Source organism: Pavona decussata, unplaced genomic scaffold (genome assembly GCF_977016875.1).
Source record: "Pavona decussata unplaced genomic scaffold, jaPavDecu1.1 SCAFFOLD_223, whole genome shotgun sequence".
Taxonomy (NCBI): domain Eukaryota; kingdom Metazoa; phylum Cnidaria; class Anthozoa; order Scleractinia; family Agariciidae; genus Pavona; species Pavona decussata.
Window position 1 is genome coordinate 495,001 of NW_028145628.1, and position 18,403 is coordinate 513,403.

The following is an 18,403-nucleotide window of genomic DNA, read 5'->3' on the forward strand; positions in this document are numbered from 1 at the left end:
TTATTATTCCACAGCGCTATGTTGAGCCAATTCCTGCTGGAATGTACTGGATAAAAGCATATATTAACCAGCTTCAAGGTTATAGAGCTAAAATAGCCTAAAAACGCAAAGCTTGGGCAACTGGTGCTACGAAACTTAACCAAACGTGAACCTGAGAGCTGATCCCAAATTTGGTGTTGTATCAAAAACTTGAGAAAAGTTAGGCTTATTGCAACATTTACTGTTTTCAAGTTCTCGCATTTTCGTTCCCAAAATTCACTAGAGCAGGTCATGAGTTAATTATTAATATTATTATTATTTGAATTAGGTTAAATTTTGATACACTTGGCGATATTGAAATGTTGTGTTTTCTTTGCTAATTTTTATCCTTAATTAAATTAATTGATTGGTTCTTTCATTGTAAATTGGCCTCAATTAAAACGCTAAGGGAAGACTAATTTAACTTATTGTGTATTTACTGATCATCTTGTTTTGTTTCACCAGAACTCAGGATTAGGCCACATGGCCAATCCTTTGATGTCGCTTGCTCATCCAAAAGTGTATAGCATTCCCATGTTGCTGTTAGTAGGGTGGAGAGGAGAGCCAGGCAAAAAGGATGACCCACAGCACATGGTTAAGGGACAAGCCACAACCTCGATACTTGGTATGTACATTCATGAGTTTCTTTAAAGGGGCACAGTGTAAGAAACATTCTTAAAACGTGAAAACTGCTTAAAATTTTCATTGATCAGTGAAAACCTGCAAACAACAATCCAGTTTTGATATAAAAGTAGTTTGTACATGTAAGTGAGCTGAAGCTACTTATATGTAATGTTTGAAACAGGAGCACCAGTGTTTTATCGGGATTTAAAACCGGCTTTTAAATGCACTGCACGTGATGTTTTATCGACCATTTGATAGGTCAATGGGCTTAAGAATTATTAATGAGTTTTTGAATGTTGTCTTTAACCAAGGATGATGTAGGAAAATAGGGACTACAACTTGAAAACGATAGCCTAATGTTTTCAAGTTTTGTTGTTGTGTGTGACACTAATTTCACCACAATTTTGACAAGAAAGCCGCAACATTGAACATTATGACTGAGTGCCCCTTTAACGGTGATTTAAAAAATGAAAATTTCACGTAGAAAAATTTTGATAAATTTGTTGTTTGATATGTCATTGTATGCTTTTTATTTTTTTTTTCAACTCAGAGTAATCATTAATGCCTGATTGAAAAAATGTGAAATCTAAGTTATACTTTTGTTACAAATGGTTGTTATGCCACTTGTAGCTTTCTTGGACCAAGAACAGCTATTCACTCATCATAATTTTACAAAAACCTGACAAAAAGCACTAATTCCTCTGGAAAAAACGAGGTTATGCTTCTATAATATATATTATATTAATTACTGTATACAGTTTTGTAGGAATGTTTAGCATTGGGAAACATAATTAATTAAAATTAAGGACACTGTGCCTTTTTTGCAGCATTCATTTGTTTTGCGTCCTTTTTTCAGCATCATTAGGTATTCCTTTCGAAATTTTGCCTGATTACCAAGAGGGAGCTGAGCAGGTAATGGCTTAAAGACAATAATTATTAAAATTCTATATCAAGCAACAAGAATACGTTCGTCATTTAGCAATATTATATTGCAGGGGTGGCGAATGGTAAATGCATTAGACTTTGTGAGACAGCAAGACTAGTGTTTTTCCTTGAGAGCCTGAGACATTTTGGCTTTTGAATTGCAAGACCGAGACTCTAAGGTGTTTTAAATTCAAGCAAGAGACTCTCAGAGTCTTGATATTGAAATGCGAGTTTGACGAAGTATGAGCTTGTACAGAAGTCTTACAAACGAGCCTTTAGTTAACAGCACTTTTTGTGGAAATTACTAAAAGACAATTTAAAGGTCGGATTAATTTTATTTCTCAGAAATTTGAAAGTTACGTTATTAGAATTCTGTATCAAGTAACGAGAAGATGTCCTTCATTTATTAAAACAAACAAACAAATCGGGACTTTGAGACTTCCTTAGTCTTGCAAAACTGAATTGAGACTCTGAGACATAACCACTAATAAGACAAGACTGTGGGAGTCGTGAAATTCGGCTAATATTTTGCGAGACCCATCAGTTTTGAAGGACTATTCGCCACCCCTAATAAACTACTGTTAGTACTAGCTGTAAACACCAAGAGAATTATGGTGCACTCACATATCAGCTTGAGAGAAAAAAGTATAATTTTCCTTTAAAGTTGGTTTCATTTCTTTTAACTCAAAATTATAGGTAGCTTTTTTCACCTAAGGTATATTGTTCATGCATATTCATCACAGTCACCAAAGTTATAATAAAATGAGGAATGACCTACAATGATCTACAATGAGCTTAACCTAACAAATAGATTTCATTTTGCTGTGTTTCTGAGTGTACTCTGATAACATTCACCATGCACATTTTGAAGCTGAATTTGTTAGTATGTAACTGTATGTATTTACACTGGATTAAGTATCCAATGGAAACAAAATGCGAATTGAGACTGAAGGTTTAAAAGTCATTATTGTTTCATGCACACTAGAGGTACTAGAGTGTACATATTCGACGGAAAAGTGCTCGCACTGGGGGTTGATGCGAAGTAAGATATCAATACTTACACTTTGCGTTCAAACTGCTATAATTGTTGTTTCTTCTTGAAATAAATCATGTCTTAAACTTCTTTTCGAGTTTAATTTACAACTAATTATTTGAAAGCTCCTTGTTGTTCAATTCCCAATCCTTAATTCTCGATCCTCAATTCTGGCATCTCGAAACTCGAATGTCATGATGTTCAAGACACAAGAGTTGAGTTTCGGAGATGGAGTCAAGTCTGTCAAGTTACTTCTAAGCAGTACTGCACGTACATTTCCAAGATATTTTCTATGAAAGGGTGCACCTTATCTGCCATATTTATGATCCTCTCAAACCTTAGCTAGCTCTCAAAAGTAAACCATGCATGTATTGATTTTTCGACAACAAATGGTGTAAGTGCAGTGGCAATTTGTTTGGAAATTATTTCTTAGGCATTGCATGTTGCAAGAAAATATATGGAGACAAACAAAGGACCTTACTGTCTGCTGGTACCAATGCAAAACTTCTTACCCTTCAAGCTAATTGATAAAGAACCGAACATGTAAGTATTATCCAACAATAATTATTATGTTTAATTTTAAAAGCGTTAACTCCAGTGGCAAAAGACTTGCTCATACATGTATCAAAAACAAAGATGGACTGATTTGTTTGGATGAAATTTTTTCTATTCCTCTTTACCGCTGTTATTTGTCTTTTAGTTAATTAATCATCAAACCATTCCTGAAATCAAAGCAAAATTGTGTAGAAAATTTTCCTTTTATTTCTAAAATGTATGTACTATGATGACATTATGTATCAATAATCCTTCAAATGTTTTTTACACTAAGGAAAGTTCTTGACAGACTGCAATTAATAATGGCTGATCCCCTTGAACTAGGCATGTGCAGTGCTACAAGTTTTCGATGTGTAGTTTCAGATATCCATCCCTTCATCATGGAAGGGATTTTCTCGAAGACCAGTACCCTACCCCACTGGAAATTCCAATTTAGCTTCATACTTTTCTTTATTTTTTTTAATCTTCGAGACACACCCCACCCCCCCCCCCCCTGTCCTCCCCTCTGCAATTTCCAAACTACACAATACATTGTAAATACTTCAGGGCCCAGTTGTTTGGAAGCCGATTAACGCTTACCCACGATTAAAAGTTAACTGAGGTTTTCATCTTGCTCCTTAAGGATGTTTTTAAGGCTAATTTTAAGCTAATGGTAAAGAAAAGTTTAAGGCAAAACTGAGGGACAAAAACCTTTTGGAGGAATTTTCGCATGGGCTAGTAAATAAACTCGAATCAAAGTACACATTAACCCAGGATTAGCTTAATTGGGCTTTGAGCAAGTGGACCCAGGACCACAGTACATTAAGGTACACATAAATAATTTAAAAACAATTGTTGTTTGTAGGAGGTCACCTTTTTAGTATTTTTGGTACCTGTCTATCAATCTATAAGGGGTTAGGATTGTATATCTCTGAGCAATTAAATTTTTAATGATGATATAAAATTGTTACAGTGTTGCTGTTTGTTTCAATTACAACATGTATTTGTTCTCTTTGCTAGATTTCCACTAAATAGAGAAGGAGCTGTACGAGTTATTATTGATTCTCTAAAAGATCCTGACCTGGTTGTTAGTACAACTGGTAAGCTGTCACGGGAACTGTTTGAATATCGTGCAGCAAAAGGGCAAGGCCATGCAAAGGATTTCTTGACAGTAGGATCAATGGGCCATACGTCTGCTATTGCACTTGGAATTGCCCAGTTTAGACCAAACAGACAGGTATCTGTCAAGTTTTTAGTTTTAGTTATTTTTAGTTTAAACTCAGCATTTAATGTCTATGGTGCCTGCATTAAAGGTGTCTTCTTTTGTTACTGCGCAGAACTTCTGTGCAATAACTCAGAATAGTTTGAGAAACTCGGGTTTCCTTAATGGCGGCACCTACTACTACAGAGATATTTGATGCGCTTTATAGCTATGTGGAAAAAAGTAGATCTTAGCAAGGGTTATTCAGTTGGTATCCAAAAAGAAAATTGGAGGTAACCACTCATTTTTCAAAGATAATTGAGGTTCAATTTCCAAAAAAACACCATACATTGCTTTGTATTTTACAACCTTTTAGAATTATTGTTGCTTGATTATCTCTAAAAAATGCACTGCTACACCCAATTTCCTTTTCAGATTCCAATAGCCCTTGCTAAGTTCTGCCTTTCCCGCATAGTTATAAACTGTGCAAAAATACCTCTGTATAATTGGAGGACCATCCTTCACTGCAGTATTGTAAGCTGATCCATCTTTCTAAATGTGATAATTTATGACATTTTGTCACTGGGCAATAGTTATGGAGCTAAATAACATTTTAAAGCAAAGTTAAAATCAAGCCAGTGTTGGTCAGCCGTTACTCCAATATGTGTCGGGTTCCAGGGTCAATTTTGCCATGTGCTTTGCATTGTACAGGCTAATTTAAGTTGTTCATGTACATTTGTCATATTGTTATAAATTTTCAGTTCTGTTACTCTATCCCAAAAATTGGCATAGTTTATTAGCCATTACTTGTTTGTTTGTTTGTTTTTAGTTACTGATCATCTTCCCATTGCAAGTTGTCCTACCAACTGTTACATTACTTAAATAAAAAAAATAATAATGACAAAGTATTTAGCGCTGTAGCGCTAATTGGGGACACTATAACCCAGTGAAATAAATATGCAAACTAAAAATAACATTCAAGTTGTTAAAAATCCCAACTGGTGGGAGGCAAAATCAGTATTTACAAAGCGTGGCCTTGGAGCGGGACTTAACTTGAACCCAACCACTAGGCCACGCTGCCTCCCACTATAAATATTTCTCAGCCGTACAAAGGACCCCGTTTTAATGTTGCTCTTGTTTTTATTTCTCCGAGGTTTTTTGCTTGGATGGTGATGGTGCTTTGCTCATGCACATGGGTGCCTTGGCGACCATTGGACAAAGTGAAACACCAAATTTTAAACACATCGTGTTCAATAATGGCTCCCATGCTTCAGTGGGAGGCGAACCCACTTGTGGTTTAAGCGAAACATTTGACTTTGTGGGTATTGCCAAGGCCTGTGGGTATAAAGCGGTAAGTGATATTGATGTAGCAATTAGGATTTGAAACTACATGCTCAATATATTATCCCTGAATTGTGGGTGTTTCTAAAACGAAGACTGAAGACCCACTCATTAAAAACGAAAACCCTATGATGTAAAACGAAGAGCCACTGATCTAAAATGAAGACACTCTGTTCTAAAACGAAAACCTACTGATTTAAGACGAAGACACACATATCTAAAACGAAGATCAGCCCCTCCCCCCCCCCCCCCCACCTCAAATGTGTTTGACAATGAAGCGTGTAGGGCTGGTTTGTAGGCTAAAATTTAAATATAACTCTGGACTCGAAACATAACCAGGGCTTTCGAGAAACGGGCCCATACGATACGATACGATAACTTTATTTAGGCACAATAATTCCATCAGCTACATTTCCAACTATCTATCAGCTATCAGCTATTATTATCAACTATCTATCTACCTAACTACGATTATAAAAGTAAAGCAAAAAAAATTAAAACAATAAATGCTGCTTTTCTTGGAGGCCGTGTTTAAAATCTTACCTAAAACTGTGGCCACTCAGTCATTCAAGGAAGTCGCTTGGCGTAATTGTAGGGGTAAACTGGTCCACAACTGAGCTGCACTGCCCTACTGAGCTCCAAAGCACAACGGAGGCCCCTGGGAGCTTAATAGAGGATTAGCACTGTAGTCCCTGACTCGTCCCCAGTCGTCTCTCTTGTCTCGCGTGATGTCTCGCGCGACAGGGAGCAACAAGAGAGACGACTGGGGACGAGTCAGCTGTAGTCCTGTGAATGAGGGTACATTGTAGGCTCGATTACCAGCCGCTGTTCGGGAAAATGAGCCCGCGCTCACCCCCCGAGGGAGCGGCGGAAATCGAGCCTAGGTACATTGCAATTGTACACTTAAGGTGGGGCTCTACCTGAATTTGAGTGAAATTTGAAGAGGTTTTAAGAATGGATAGAAGAAAGAAAATGATTTTTGGAACACTAACAGACAGTTGATAACCACGCAAGAGCACCCCAGGTTGCTAGTGGACTAACTTGGTATCCGTCTATTAATTATTAACTACAAATTCTAATTTTAAAACTTCACTAAATCTTCAACATTTCTTATTTCTTTTAATTTTACCAATCCTTCAAGAAAAATTATTTCCTTCCAAATATACCTAAAAATCACCCAAAAATTCATAAAACACCCCAAATCATTGATTTGTGTTATGAATGGAGGGTTTTTGTATTGCTTGAAATGCGAACAAGATATTTCCATTTGACCGATTTTAAGCGGCGTGAAAACGGCTTTCAGGTGAACCCCCACCTTAATATATGGTCCCGAGGGAAACACTTAGTTTTGTTTTCCTGAGAGTCCTGATGTTTTCCGAGACGACGTCGAGGGAAACATCAGGACTTGAGGGAAAACAGAATGAACTAGTTTCCCGAGGGACCATACATAAAGTGCTTTGTTATATATTTAGACTTTTCCTTCAACAATCACAGCAAAACAAACAAACAAACAACTGAGAGGGCAACAACTGCGGAATTGTATCCCGGTCGGGATACATTTGTATTTGATCAGGGGCACGTGACTAAGAATCAACCAATCACTGTGCTCGTTTTGTTGGATGAAAGTCTAGGTATGTAATTGTATTTGATCAGGGGCATGTGACTAAGAATCAACCAATCACAGTGCTCGTTTTGTTGAGTGAAAGCCTAGGTATATAACAATGTAAATTGCTATAATATTCATTTCTGTTTACCCAGGCCATGAGAGCAGAGCACCCAGAAGATATCACAGAGGCTGTTAAACTCATGAGAAGTCTGCAGGGCCCAGTCCTCTTGGAGATTAAAGTAAATAAAGACAGCAGAAAGGACCTGGGAAAACCAACCAGGACGCCAGTCCAAAACAAGATGGACTTTATGCACTTCCTTGATCAGTATTAATCATTAATCTGATGATTATGATGATAGTAACCTAGTTAGGATGGTACAGGTGTATGTAAAGGTTGTTGCTGTTTATCCGTATTGTGTAGACTGTAAAGAGCTAGAAAAAACCTGAAGCTCTTATGAATTTCTGGTGTATCTAGACTTGAAGTCCACAATACTGATCAGTGCTTTTTGGGTTATTTTGTGCGGAAAGTTTTTTTTTTTCTCGTTAGGTTTTCATTATTAAATCATGACGTAGTCGCTATGATCACAAGGCACCCTTGTATTTCAGCTCTTGGAGTTGAGCAGGCGTGAACAGAAAATCACAAAATTATCGCTCCCTCCTCCCAGTCTCTGACGTAAAATTTGTCCTTGCCACTTCATGTTTGTAGAAAATTACGATATCCATGTATTCTGTCACGGCATTGATCTTAGTGACTTTTTAGTTTCAAGTTTCTAAGTTGTTTTCGCGCCAAGTCAATAGACTAATGGCGTCGTATTGTTTTTAGATTTCGACGAAAAGATTGGTTTATCATGTAGCCTTTTATAAGTTGTTGTAAGTTGTTCAGTCGTTGTTTTCGAGTTGGATTGATACAAGTCTTTATAATTGAAGATTGTGGGCGAACTTACGAGGAACTAAATTATTAGGAACGGCTTCATGTTGAACACGTAGAAAAAGAAAACGAAAAATTCACTGTCGTGTGCTTAAAGGTTCTGCAAAAGAACCTTGAATTTGGTGATTTTACATCGGCGTTGTTGTCATTTTGTGTTAGTAGTTTTACGTGGAGGCCGATCCCCGTAAATTCTTCGCTGTAGATTAGTGTTTAACAACGAAATTGCAAGCAGTCTAAAGACTCAGGCTTGTATTTTCAGTTTTTATCTTAGGTGTTCTTGAGTGTATATATCGTTGGTGTAGGGAAACGGTACAATCAGTATTTTATATTGGGTGAATATTATATCAGGTGTCTTGAGTGTATATATCTTTGGTGTAGCGAAACGATACAATCAGTATTTTATATTGGGTGAAATTTATTTTAATGGGATTTAATATATATTTATAAGGCCGATCGTTTCGAGAATATTTATTAAATCGTAGATTGGTGAGTTGAAGCGTCATTTAAGGACGGTGCCTACTAATACAGAAGTATTTTTGCGCAGTTTATGACTATGCAGGAAAAGCAGATTTTAGCAAGGGCTATTGGAATCCAAAAAGAAAATTGGGGGTAACCTCGCATTTTTCAGGGATAATTAAGCAACAATTATTCAAAAAGCAGTAAAATACAAAGTAATGTATCGCGTTTTTTTCCATATTGAAGCTTTATTATTTCTGAAAAATGCATGGTTACCTCCAATTTTCCTTTTTGAATACCAAGAGCACTTGCTAAATTCTGCTTTTTCCGCATAGTTTTACACCGCGCAAGAATATCCCTGTTTTAGTTGGCACTACCCATAGGAACCCCGAGTATCTCGAGATGCACAGAACGTATGCGCAGTAACAAAAGTAGGCACCGTCCTTAAAGTCATACCTTATCAAGCAAGTCTTTTGTTCTTAGATAATTCGCGATACTTTTATATTCTTATCGCATATAGTAAATTTTAACTAGTTTAACTTTAGCGTTGATTTCAATTTTAATTTTAACTTTTTCCGGTTACTTCTCTATATTTACATTAAGTTTTAACCTTCATCTATTATTATTGTGTATGTTACTATTTATTGCACTTGTAATGTGCAGTACATCACTATTTATCACGTTCTTTGCTCCGTACTATAAATTATAAATTATTTTTATTTTTTACTATTAAACAATTAAAATAATTCATGCGATGCAAGGACACACACTTGTTTTTGCTTTGTTTCTTTAGTCGGCGGTCACGTTACTGCGTAGTCTCCTACGTACGCAGCCGTTCTTAGTGTCGTCACGCAACGCTTCTCCCCAGAAGAAGAAGCGTTGCGTGACGACACTAAGAGCGGCTGTGTAAGAGACCAGTTACTGCGTGACGGCCACTTAAATATTTCCGTTTCGTGCATGTCGGATAATTTTCCAGCTCCAGAGCGAGGTTTATATCGATTTCCAAATTTCTTATATACTTTTTGAGCTAGCGCTGGTGCTCATCCAAATGTGCGTGGTCTCTAACCCCAGTAAGTGCCACGTCCTAAGAATACCGAGGAAGCAAAATCCTCTTGACTCTAACTACGTCCTTATGGGGAAAAGTGTTAGATTCTGTCATCCACCACCCCTAACTAGGCGTAGAATTGTCCAGAACTCTCGATTGGAGCCACCATGTAAATAACAAAGTCATGAAAGCCAATCGATCACTCGGATTTCTCCGGCGAAACCTGAGCAGTTGCCCCGAGAGAGTGAAAGAGGCAGCTTACAAAGCCCTTGTGCGGCCCCACGTGGAATACGCCAGCTTAGTTTGTGACCCACATTTAAATAAACACGTCAAACAAGTAGAGGGGTACAAAGAAGAGCCGCACGCTTCGTTAAAAAACTGTTATACGCGGGAACCAGGAACAGCTACGAACCTACTGAACGAGTCACACCTACCGGATACCGCTAAAGGTACGAAGAACAATCTCGCGGTTAACTTTATTCCACAAAGCAATCCATGGTGATGGCGGCCTGGCTTTCCCAGACTATGTTATGAAGCGCAGAAGACATTTAAGGAACTCTAGCCAAAACAAGTTCATTGAACTTCTACCAAATACTGAGACTTATAAGAATAGTTATTTCTGCAAAACTGTCAAGGACTGGAATGCGTTGCCAAGCGACATTGTTGATATTAAGTCTGCAGGCCAATTTTAAAAAGTCTTATTTGAGTAGTTTAGCCAAAGATGAATTTTAAGTTGTATAATGATTGACGCCATGATATTTTTATCCTTTTAGTTATCTTTTGTAGGTGACTTTTGTTAAGGCTATCATTTTCAACTTTATTTCATTTTATTCAGTTAGACGTCTTGCGTGATGGCACCCCCTTGCAGGACTAGAGATTTTTGAATAAATGTTGAATTGACTCTGACCGGGAACTAGTCGAAACTGAAGGAGTGATGGATGAGGAATCCAGTGATGAACTTCTAACCTATTCCTAGACGCGTGTCTGTCAGTACTAGATCGGGGCGTGCAGCAACCCCGGGCACGGCAGGAAAAGTGGGATTTTACCGTTCAGAAAACACGCGGCGAACTTACGCAAAATGTGGTATTTTCCAGTATTTTTCAGTGTTCACCAAAACGGGAAATCCAATCTTTTCTGCGAGTTTTCGTTCCGGTGAATTGGAGTATTCGTTCCATTATCCGGCAGTTTTCTATTGCGGTGAACTCTGGAAAACGCACGTTTTCTGGCGTTCACTGGCCGGTTAACACTCGTAAAACGTCTTGTATTCCGGGCGTTTACTGGAGTTTTCCCACCGACCAACGTCGCGTTCACCGCCGTTATCCAGTAAAAAACCGCGTTTTCCGTTGTTTTCCGTCACGGAAAATCCCTGTTTAACGTAGGTAAACGCTTGAAAACTAGCGTTTACCTATCAGTTAACGCTTGGAAAACAGCCCATATTCCGGCGTTCGCAAGCGTTTTTCTTGCGTATTCTTGCATTTTCTGGGACGGTGAATTCATGTAAATTCAAGAAAACGTATGTTTTCAAGCGTTCACCGATCAGTTAACGCTTGGAAAACAGCCCATATTCCGGCGTTCGCAAGCGTTTTTCTTGCGTATTCTTGCATTTTCTCGGACGGTGAATTCATGTAAATTCAAGAAAACGTATGTTTTCAAACGTTCACCGATGAGTTAACGCTTGGAAAATAGCCAATTATTCCGGAGTTCGCAAGCGTTTTCCTTGCGTATTCTTACATTTTCTGGGACGGTGAATTCATGTAAATTCAAGAAAACGTATGTTTTCCAGTGTTTACCAATCCGTTTACGCTCGGAAAACAGCGAATAATCGGCCGTTCACAAGCGTTTTGCTGTGTTTTCTTACATTTTCTGGGACAGTGAATTCAAGAGAATGAAGAAAACGCCTGTTTTCCAGTGTTCACCAAACCCTTTAAAACTCGGAAAATAATGAATATTCCGGCGTTCGCCGGTGTTTTTCTGCTGTTTCATGCTGTTTTCTAGGACGGTGAATTCGTGTGAATTCAAGAAAACACGTATTTTCTTGCGTTCACCGAATGATAAACGCACCGGCGGAAAATTTGTTGGCTTCACACTACAAGCTAAGTTAGTTTCAAGTAAGCACTTGATTCAAGTGCACTTGAAAATCTCAAGTCGCACTTTAGAAAACTTGGCTTCACACCTGGTGACAAAGTATACACTTGAAGCACAAGCTGTCAATCATCGTTCGCGGTAAAATCAGAAATGCGACTGCTCGCCGGAAAATTTTCTTTTTTACGTTTACTTACAAAAAAGACTGTTCCGTGGAGTCCTCAAACTGCGAGGCGTATCTCCAACCATCCATTTTGATTTTTTTTAAATTAATTTTAGTTCACGGCAAAATGTTTATCTGTCCTGGCACCGCAGCACGTGGCTTTCAATTGGTTTCCCTTTCCCTATTGGTCAAGTACGTTCTCAAGTGTGGTGTTGGCCATACTTGGCGGCGTACTTCGGTTTCTTTGAACTGCGAAAGTTTCCATGGTCACTAAGTAAAGTTCAAGTTGGTAGGTTTTACCCCTTCACACTCAAAGTAGGTTTCAAGTGCACTTAGATTATACTTACAAGCTCTAGTGTGAAGCCCCCTATTGTTTGTGCCCGGCGTTCTTTCCCGCGTTTTCTTGTATTTCTGGTACGGTGTTTTCCAGCGTTCGCTGTTCGGTTTACACATGGTAATTATTTTTATATTCCGATATACGCTAGGCGTTTTTTTGTCTTGTTTTCTGGAATTTTCTGGGGTAGTGAATTCCGAGGATTTTCCTGCTTCACCATTCCCTTAGCCAAACTCTAGATTATTTGGCGCGATTTATGGTTTTTGCTAACTGTTCATTTGAAATGAACTAAGGGAAACAACGGACTACGTTATAAAGACTTCCCTCCCCAGTGTTAAATGATAGGATGAAAGATAACAACTCTGAATTCCAACAATATCGTTTATTTAAATGTACACTGGTGTTGAGGTATTACAAGACTAAAATCAAATATGAGAAACAGTTTCTAGATTTATAGTTACTTTCATCCTCCACTCCAACAAACAATGTCTATGAAATTAAATAACATTGTTCTTTCATTTAACCTTACTAAACTAGATGTGGTGTCAGTTTGTCCAAAAGAGCACTCAGAATTCTATATAATACAACAAGAATACAAAAACAAAGCTGAGAAAAAAGGACCCACCAACATTACTACAATCAGTTATCAGTATTACCTACTGGCAAAGAAGCAAATTACGCTCATTTACTATAACCTCTTAGATTGTAAGCAAGTAAAATTAACACAAACCCTGATGCAATGTCACCCTGTACAAACTTAACCTTGCAGTCAAGTTACCTCTCCCAAGCACCCAAAAGTTTCATTCAACTCAGAAAGTTGTGACTTGGAAGATGTCATTAAATTTTTAGTATGATCACATGTGCATTTCAACACAGTCAATCACATGCATGAACAACTGGTAGTAATGAAAAAAAAATTATACAGCTGTTCTTTGACTGTCATCTACTATTTTTTTTAATTTGAATGAAGTTTTTTGGAGAGCAGCTGTCTCTTAAACAACATGTACCAAGAAACTTGTGTTAACCGTGAATATCAATGTAAAGAAAACGTGAGACAAACACCGCGTTTACCTTCTTGGGAAAACCGTCTGAAAACATTTTGGAAAACAAAGTGTTCACAGGAATTTTTCGAGCGCAGCAAAATTAACAGTAAATCTCATGATTACCATGTGTTAACCACAAACAGATACAGCTAGAAAACCTACGATGTTCACTCAGGCGGGAAAATGTAAAGAAGGATATTTAAATCTTAGTATGTAAAACGAGTGCTCCCGCAGTCCCGCAGTCCCAGAGTTGATGAATATTTAAATGAAGTGAATAAAACGAGCGCTTTGGCAGTCCCGCAGTCCCAGAATTGATGAATGTTTAAATGAAGTGAGTCAAACGAGCGCTCCCGCAGTCCCGCAGTCCCAGAGTTGATGCCGGAATATATTAAATGAAGTGAGTAAAACGAGTGCTCCCGCAGTCCCAGAGTCGATTGGTACTTAGCGCTTACCCTCTTGGGAAAACATCTGAAAACACTTTGGAAAACAAAGTGCTAACGGGAGTTTTTCCAGCGCAGCAAACTTCACGGTGAATATCGTGTCTTCCTTATATTAACCGTGAATATAAATGGAAAGAAAACGACAGACAAACACCGCGTTTACCCTCTTGGGAAAACATCTGAAAACATTTTGAAAAACAAAGTGTTCACGGGAGTTTTTTAAGTGCAGCAAAATTGCTTGCGAATGTCATGTCTTCCTTGTGTTAACCGTGAATATAAATGTAAAGAAAACGCGAGACAAACACTGCGTTTACTCTCCGAGTAAGAAAACATCTGAGAACATTTTGGAAAACAAAGTGTTCACAGGAGTTTTTTCAGTCCAGCAAAATTGCTGGCGAATGTCATGTCTTCCTTGTGTTAACCGTGAATATAACTGTAAAGAAAACCTAAGACAAACACCGCGTTTACCCTCTTGGGAAAACCGTCTGAAAACATTTTGGAAAACAAAGTGTTCACAGGAATTTTTCGAGCACAGCAAAATTAACAGTAAATGCCATGTTTACCTTGTGTTAACCGCTAACAAATACAGCTAGAAAACCTACGATAAATGCCGCGTTCACTCAGGCGGGAAAATGTAAAGAAAACGGTTCTGAATACAAGCCGTTGACTGGCGGTTTTCCGCGTGTGGAAAACATATGATAAACTTTACATTTTGCCAACGTTCACAAAAGAAAAACGCCTAATTCACAGAACATTTTCCAAAATCGGAAAACTGAAGACAAATACTAAATTTTCCTAGAATTCTCCGTTTGGTAAAATCACTGGTGAATGAGGATTTTCTTGCCGTGGGGGGTGGGGGAGGGGGGGGGGTTACTCAAAAAAAAATTTAATACAGGGAGGCTCCGCCCTCAGGTCCGACCCCTTACCCTTTTATATACCATTTTTGGCAGAAAAGGTATCCCTTTCGTATACCTTCCATTGACAAATGGCACCCCTTTCGTATACCTTCCATTGACAAATGGTACCCCTTTCGGGCAGAGCCTCCCCGTATACACTCAGTTTTTTTATAAGAACCCTTTTTATAAGAACGTCGAGGCTGAGATTAACCCAAATTTTAAGAACGTATTAAGAACATTCCTCAGGCTGAGAGTCGATTAAGAACGTTTTTATTTTGCCGGAATCTGTATATAAAATCAAGGTAACAAATGTAAATTAACCAAAATACTTAAGGGCATGTTTTGTATAACATTAACAATGGTGACACACTGATCTCGGTTTGTCATAATCAGCAGTTCTTGATACCATATCTCAGCAGGCAATGCACCTTGATAGGTTTCCTGGTCGCGTCCGGTGTTTTACTAAAATACATGTAGTGTATACTATGTAATTTAAGAACATCTTAAGAACTATAAAATATAAGAACGTTCAGCCTCAGCTCCAAATTTAGACCTCCGAAAAAAAAAAAAAAACAGTGTAGGAGTAACCCCCCCCCCCCCCCCCCTCGGGCAGCAACACATCGAATCGTACAAAATCAACGTACTCATGTTCAAAAATGGATATAGAATTAGACGGACTAGGTCACCTATCTATTTTCGAAATCAAAATTAAACTTAAAACTGAGTAAAGCGTCGATAAAGCAACATTCCTGTTGCCAAAATCCCAGCCACACAACAGGCAAGGTGATTTCTAAGCATTGTAATTTACACTCTTTTTGAAATTGAGATAAACGTGAAGAGCATCGGTCCAATGTTTGTCAAGTTTATCCCAATCCTATCCCATACATGCCAACCCACGGAGTTCAAAAATCGGGAGACGTCCAGAAATCTTCAGGGGTAGCCAGCACCGTGTCAGCAACAGCGAAGAGCCTCCGAGGGCTGTGGAATTACGGCTATATTTAGGCCTTCAGGTGGGGGGGGGGGGGGGGGGGGCGACTTCACCGTTCTACCGTAATTTCAACATTTCTTTATGGTTCAACGAAAACAAAAACGCCGTAATCAGCGTTCAATCTTTCACTAAGTATTCAGTATTTATAGTCGACGTAAAAAGCGGGAGATTTATGTACCAAAGCAGGAGAGCGGGAGATGAGGCTAAAAAGCGTAAGTCTCCCGCCAAAAGCGGGAGAGTATCACTGCTATCCGCAACTGGGCCCAGGCTATGGCGGACCGCCATTTTGAATATCGCGAGGACCCTGGGGATGAGGCACGAGAAAAAGTGTTCGAAAGCGCCAATATTCAAATCTAGTCAGCAAGAAATATATATTCGTAATTTCCACGGTCTATCATGACAGGAGAAGTAGAAATTGAGGTAACTCTCAACGAAGGAGTCAGTCAGTCTATAAATTCGAGACTTTTGAACAGTTGCATCGAATATCTCATTTACCAACGACAACAAATACCACTTCCTTTCCATGAGCTCAAACGACTTGTGGAAGATGGCTTGGACACAGATGCTAGAGAACGTCAATTTTCAAAGCGATCCCTTAGCAGCGAGTACAAGAAAGCTATGAAAATGTACCAAGACTTGCAATGTTTGTTTAGTCACATAAACAAGTTGTTCTCGTCGACAACAGTCAACGCTGCGATGATTATTCTTGGCTCCACTGCAGTCAGCCCAAAAGAACGATATTCTGTAACGTTTCCAAACGCAAATCGGGAAGATTCTACGGATATCCCTGCCAGGGTAAGCAATTCAGCCTGTCGAAAAATGATTCAAAGGTTGATTTCGAATCAAGAACTTGGTTCTTTCAAGGATATTTCTCCTACGTCAATGTTAGTTTTCATTCAAGCCAGCAGAACTTCCGCTATCGAGTGGTTTCGACCTAAACCAACATTCAAACCACCTAACCGTGGACAATCCTGCAAAATAACTCTAAGGACTGCACGCAGTGGACAGCAGATGGAAGAAAGCACCGCTCCGAATGCCGATGACTGGTTGTGGTTCCAGGCTCCAGTTATCATCAGGGGATACAGACAGAGGACAGGGATTCTTTAATGTTTTTATTGTCCCAATTCTCCGAGAAATTAATCAACCTGCCGTCACTTGTTGATACAAAAAGTGGAATGACCCAAGGTTGCTTTTTTAGAAATTTTTAATCATAATCTAAAACCGTTTTTATGGCATTGTTCCTGGTTCAAATATCGTGCTATTGTTGTGTTGAACTTAATCATCCTAATTTGCATGAATTTTATTATTTAATTAATTAATGTAGCAGTGGGACGATGACCTTTGAGTGCAAGTGGTATTGGGTTACAGACAGCCCATTGGTGGTTTTCACCTCACACATCGTCACGCAAGTGAAAAAATAAAATCCTCAACAATTCAATAGTCTTATAGATAAAGTCAAGAAATAGATATGTCGTAGAAGAGTGATACGTAAACAACGTGTGAAAGCCACAGGGCTGTGCGGTATCTCATAACCGAGTTATTCGAGAAAATGTACCATGGAAAATTACAGAGTTTAGTATGGGACGCCATGTTGGTGGGCACCAACATAGCCACCAACATGGTGGCCGGAAACCAGCAAAAACATCTGGAGTTTACCTTGGCTATTTCAAAGCCTTTCTTCTCTCTGCTGAACTTTCACACATTGACATAGACGTTTCTATTACATGTTAGCTGATCAAACCTAAAAAAACATGAGGCAAATCAATGTTTTCATATATACGTGACATGTTTAGAGCAGCAATCCTTCTGTCACGCACTGCGCAAAAATTTAAAATTCAAACTGCTCTATTTTCAAAACAAAAAATGCTATCCTGCTGAAACCAAGCAAGCTGATGGAATTTTATATTTTCTTTTATGTGATGAAGATAAAAACCCAAAATTGTGTTTAGTTATGAATTTCAGTTTTTTTTTCTCGTAATGTGAAAACCAGCAATTGAGAATGTTAAAAATGCGTTATAAGACTTTGTATGGGAAATAAAATACTGTCGACTCTAAAGCTAAACTCTAAATTTAACTTTCATTCAATAAAATGAATAAAACTGACCCACCTGTGGTGTATTCTTGTGCATTTGGGGATTATTTTACTGCTTTGGGCATTCTTTGAAATCACTGTCATTCCCTTCATGAAGTCAGTTTTATTCATTTTATTGAGTGAAAGTTAAATTTAGCATTATTTAAGCTTCAGAGGCGACAGTATTTTATTTCCCATACAAAGTCTTAAAACGCGTTTAAATTCTCGATGGCTGCCTGTAACCCAATACCGCTTGCACTCAAAGGTCATCGTCCCACTAATAATTTATTAATTATTACACGCTTTCTAGTGACACAAGCTTGGGCTGCCTGTGGAACAACAAGACACCATGCTAAATATTAAACATTGATTTAAGTGTTGTGCTTAATTGTATTGAATCCAATAGTGTATTCATTGTTAAAATGTGGGGATGTACAGTTGGATCTGTTGTTGAGGAACAGTCAGCTTATAATTCAGTTGAATCCAACATGATGATAGTACGATGTTTGCCTAAAGAGTATATTTCTCATCTCCCATCACATTTTTGCTTAAATGGTACCAGAACACTTTGTTTTAAACATCCTAAATACCTTATTGGTACTAATTTTCACGTCGCTTTAATTTCACGATTTTCGCGAATTAAAAAAATGGCACGAAAAAAATTCCCGCAAACTTT

The 18,403-nt window shown here is 38.3% G+C and overlaps 2 protein-coding genes across 4 annotated transcripts in view; both read left to right on the forward strand.

The window, feature by feature from the left end:
- LOC146459006 (uncharacterized) overlaps window positions 1-9,430 on the forward strand; it is a 16,510-nt gene extending 7,080 nt beyond the window's left edge. For all 3 annotated transcript variants that reach the window (XM_085089873.1, XM_085089874.1, XM_085089875.1), the window contains 6 exons: window positions 484-643; window positions 1,499-1,554; window positions 3,033-3,142; window positions 4,154-4,370; window positions 5,488-5,685; window positions 7,434-9,430. In XM_085089873.1, coding sequence (XP_084945999.1) covers window positions 484-643; window positions 1,499-1,554; window positions 3,033-3,142; window positions 4,154-4,370; window positions 5,488-5,685; window positions 7,434-7,613 — 921 coding nt within the window. In that variant the 3' untranslated portion in view covers window positions 7,614-9,430. The remainder of the gene's footprint in view (window positions 1-483; window positions 644-1,498; window positions 1,555-3,032; window positions 3,143-4,153; window positions 4,371-5,487; window positions 5,686-7,433) is intronic.
- A 6,490-nt stretch (window positions 9,431-15,920) lies between these two features.
- LOC146459007 (MAD2L1-binding protein-like) lies at window positions 15,921-16,910 on the forward strand. Its single transcript, XM_085089749.1, has one exon. The coding sequence runs from the start codon at window positions 16,053-16,055 to the stop codon at window positions 16,761-16,763; it is 711 nt and encodes a 236-aa protein (XP_084945875.1). The 5' UTR covers window positions 15,921-16,052; the 3' UTR covers window positions 16,764-16,910.
- Window positions 16,911-18,403: the final 1,493 nt, after the last annotated feature.

Bases quoted from the DNA above. Each gene is read 5' to 3' on its own strand.
- LOC146459007 (XM_085089749.1), top strand. From the start codon at position 16,053: ATGACAGGAGAAGTAGAAATTGAGGTAACTCTCAACGAAGGAGTCAGT.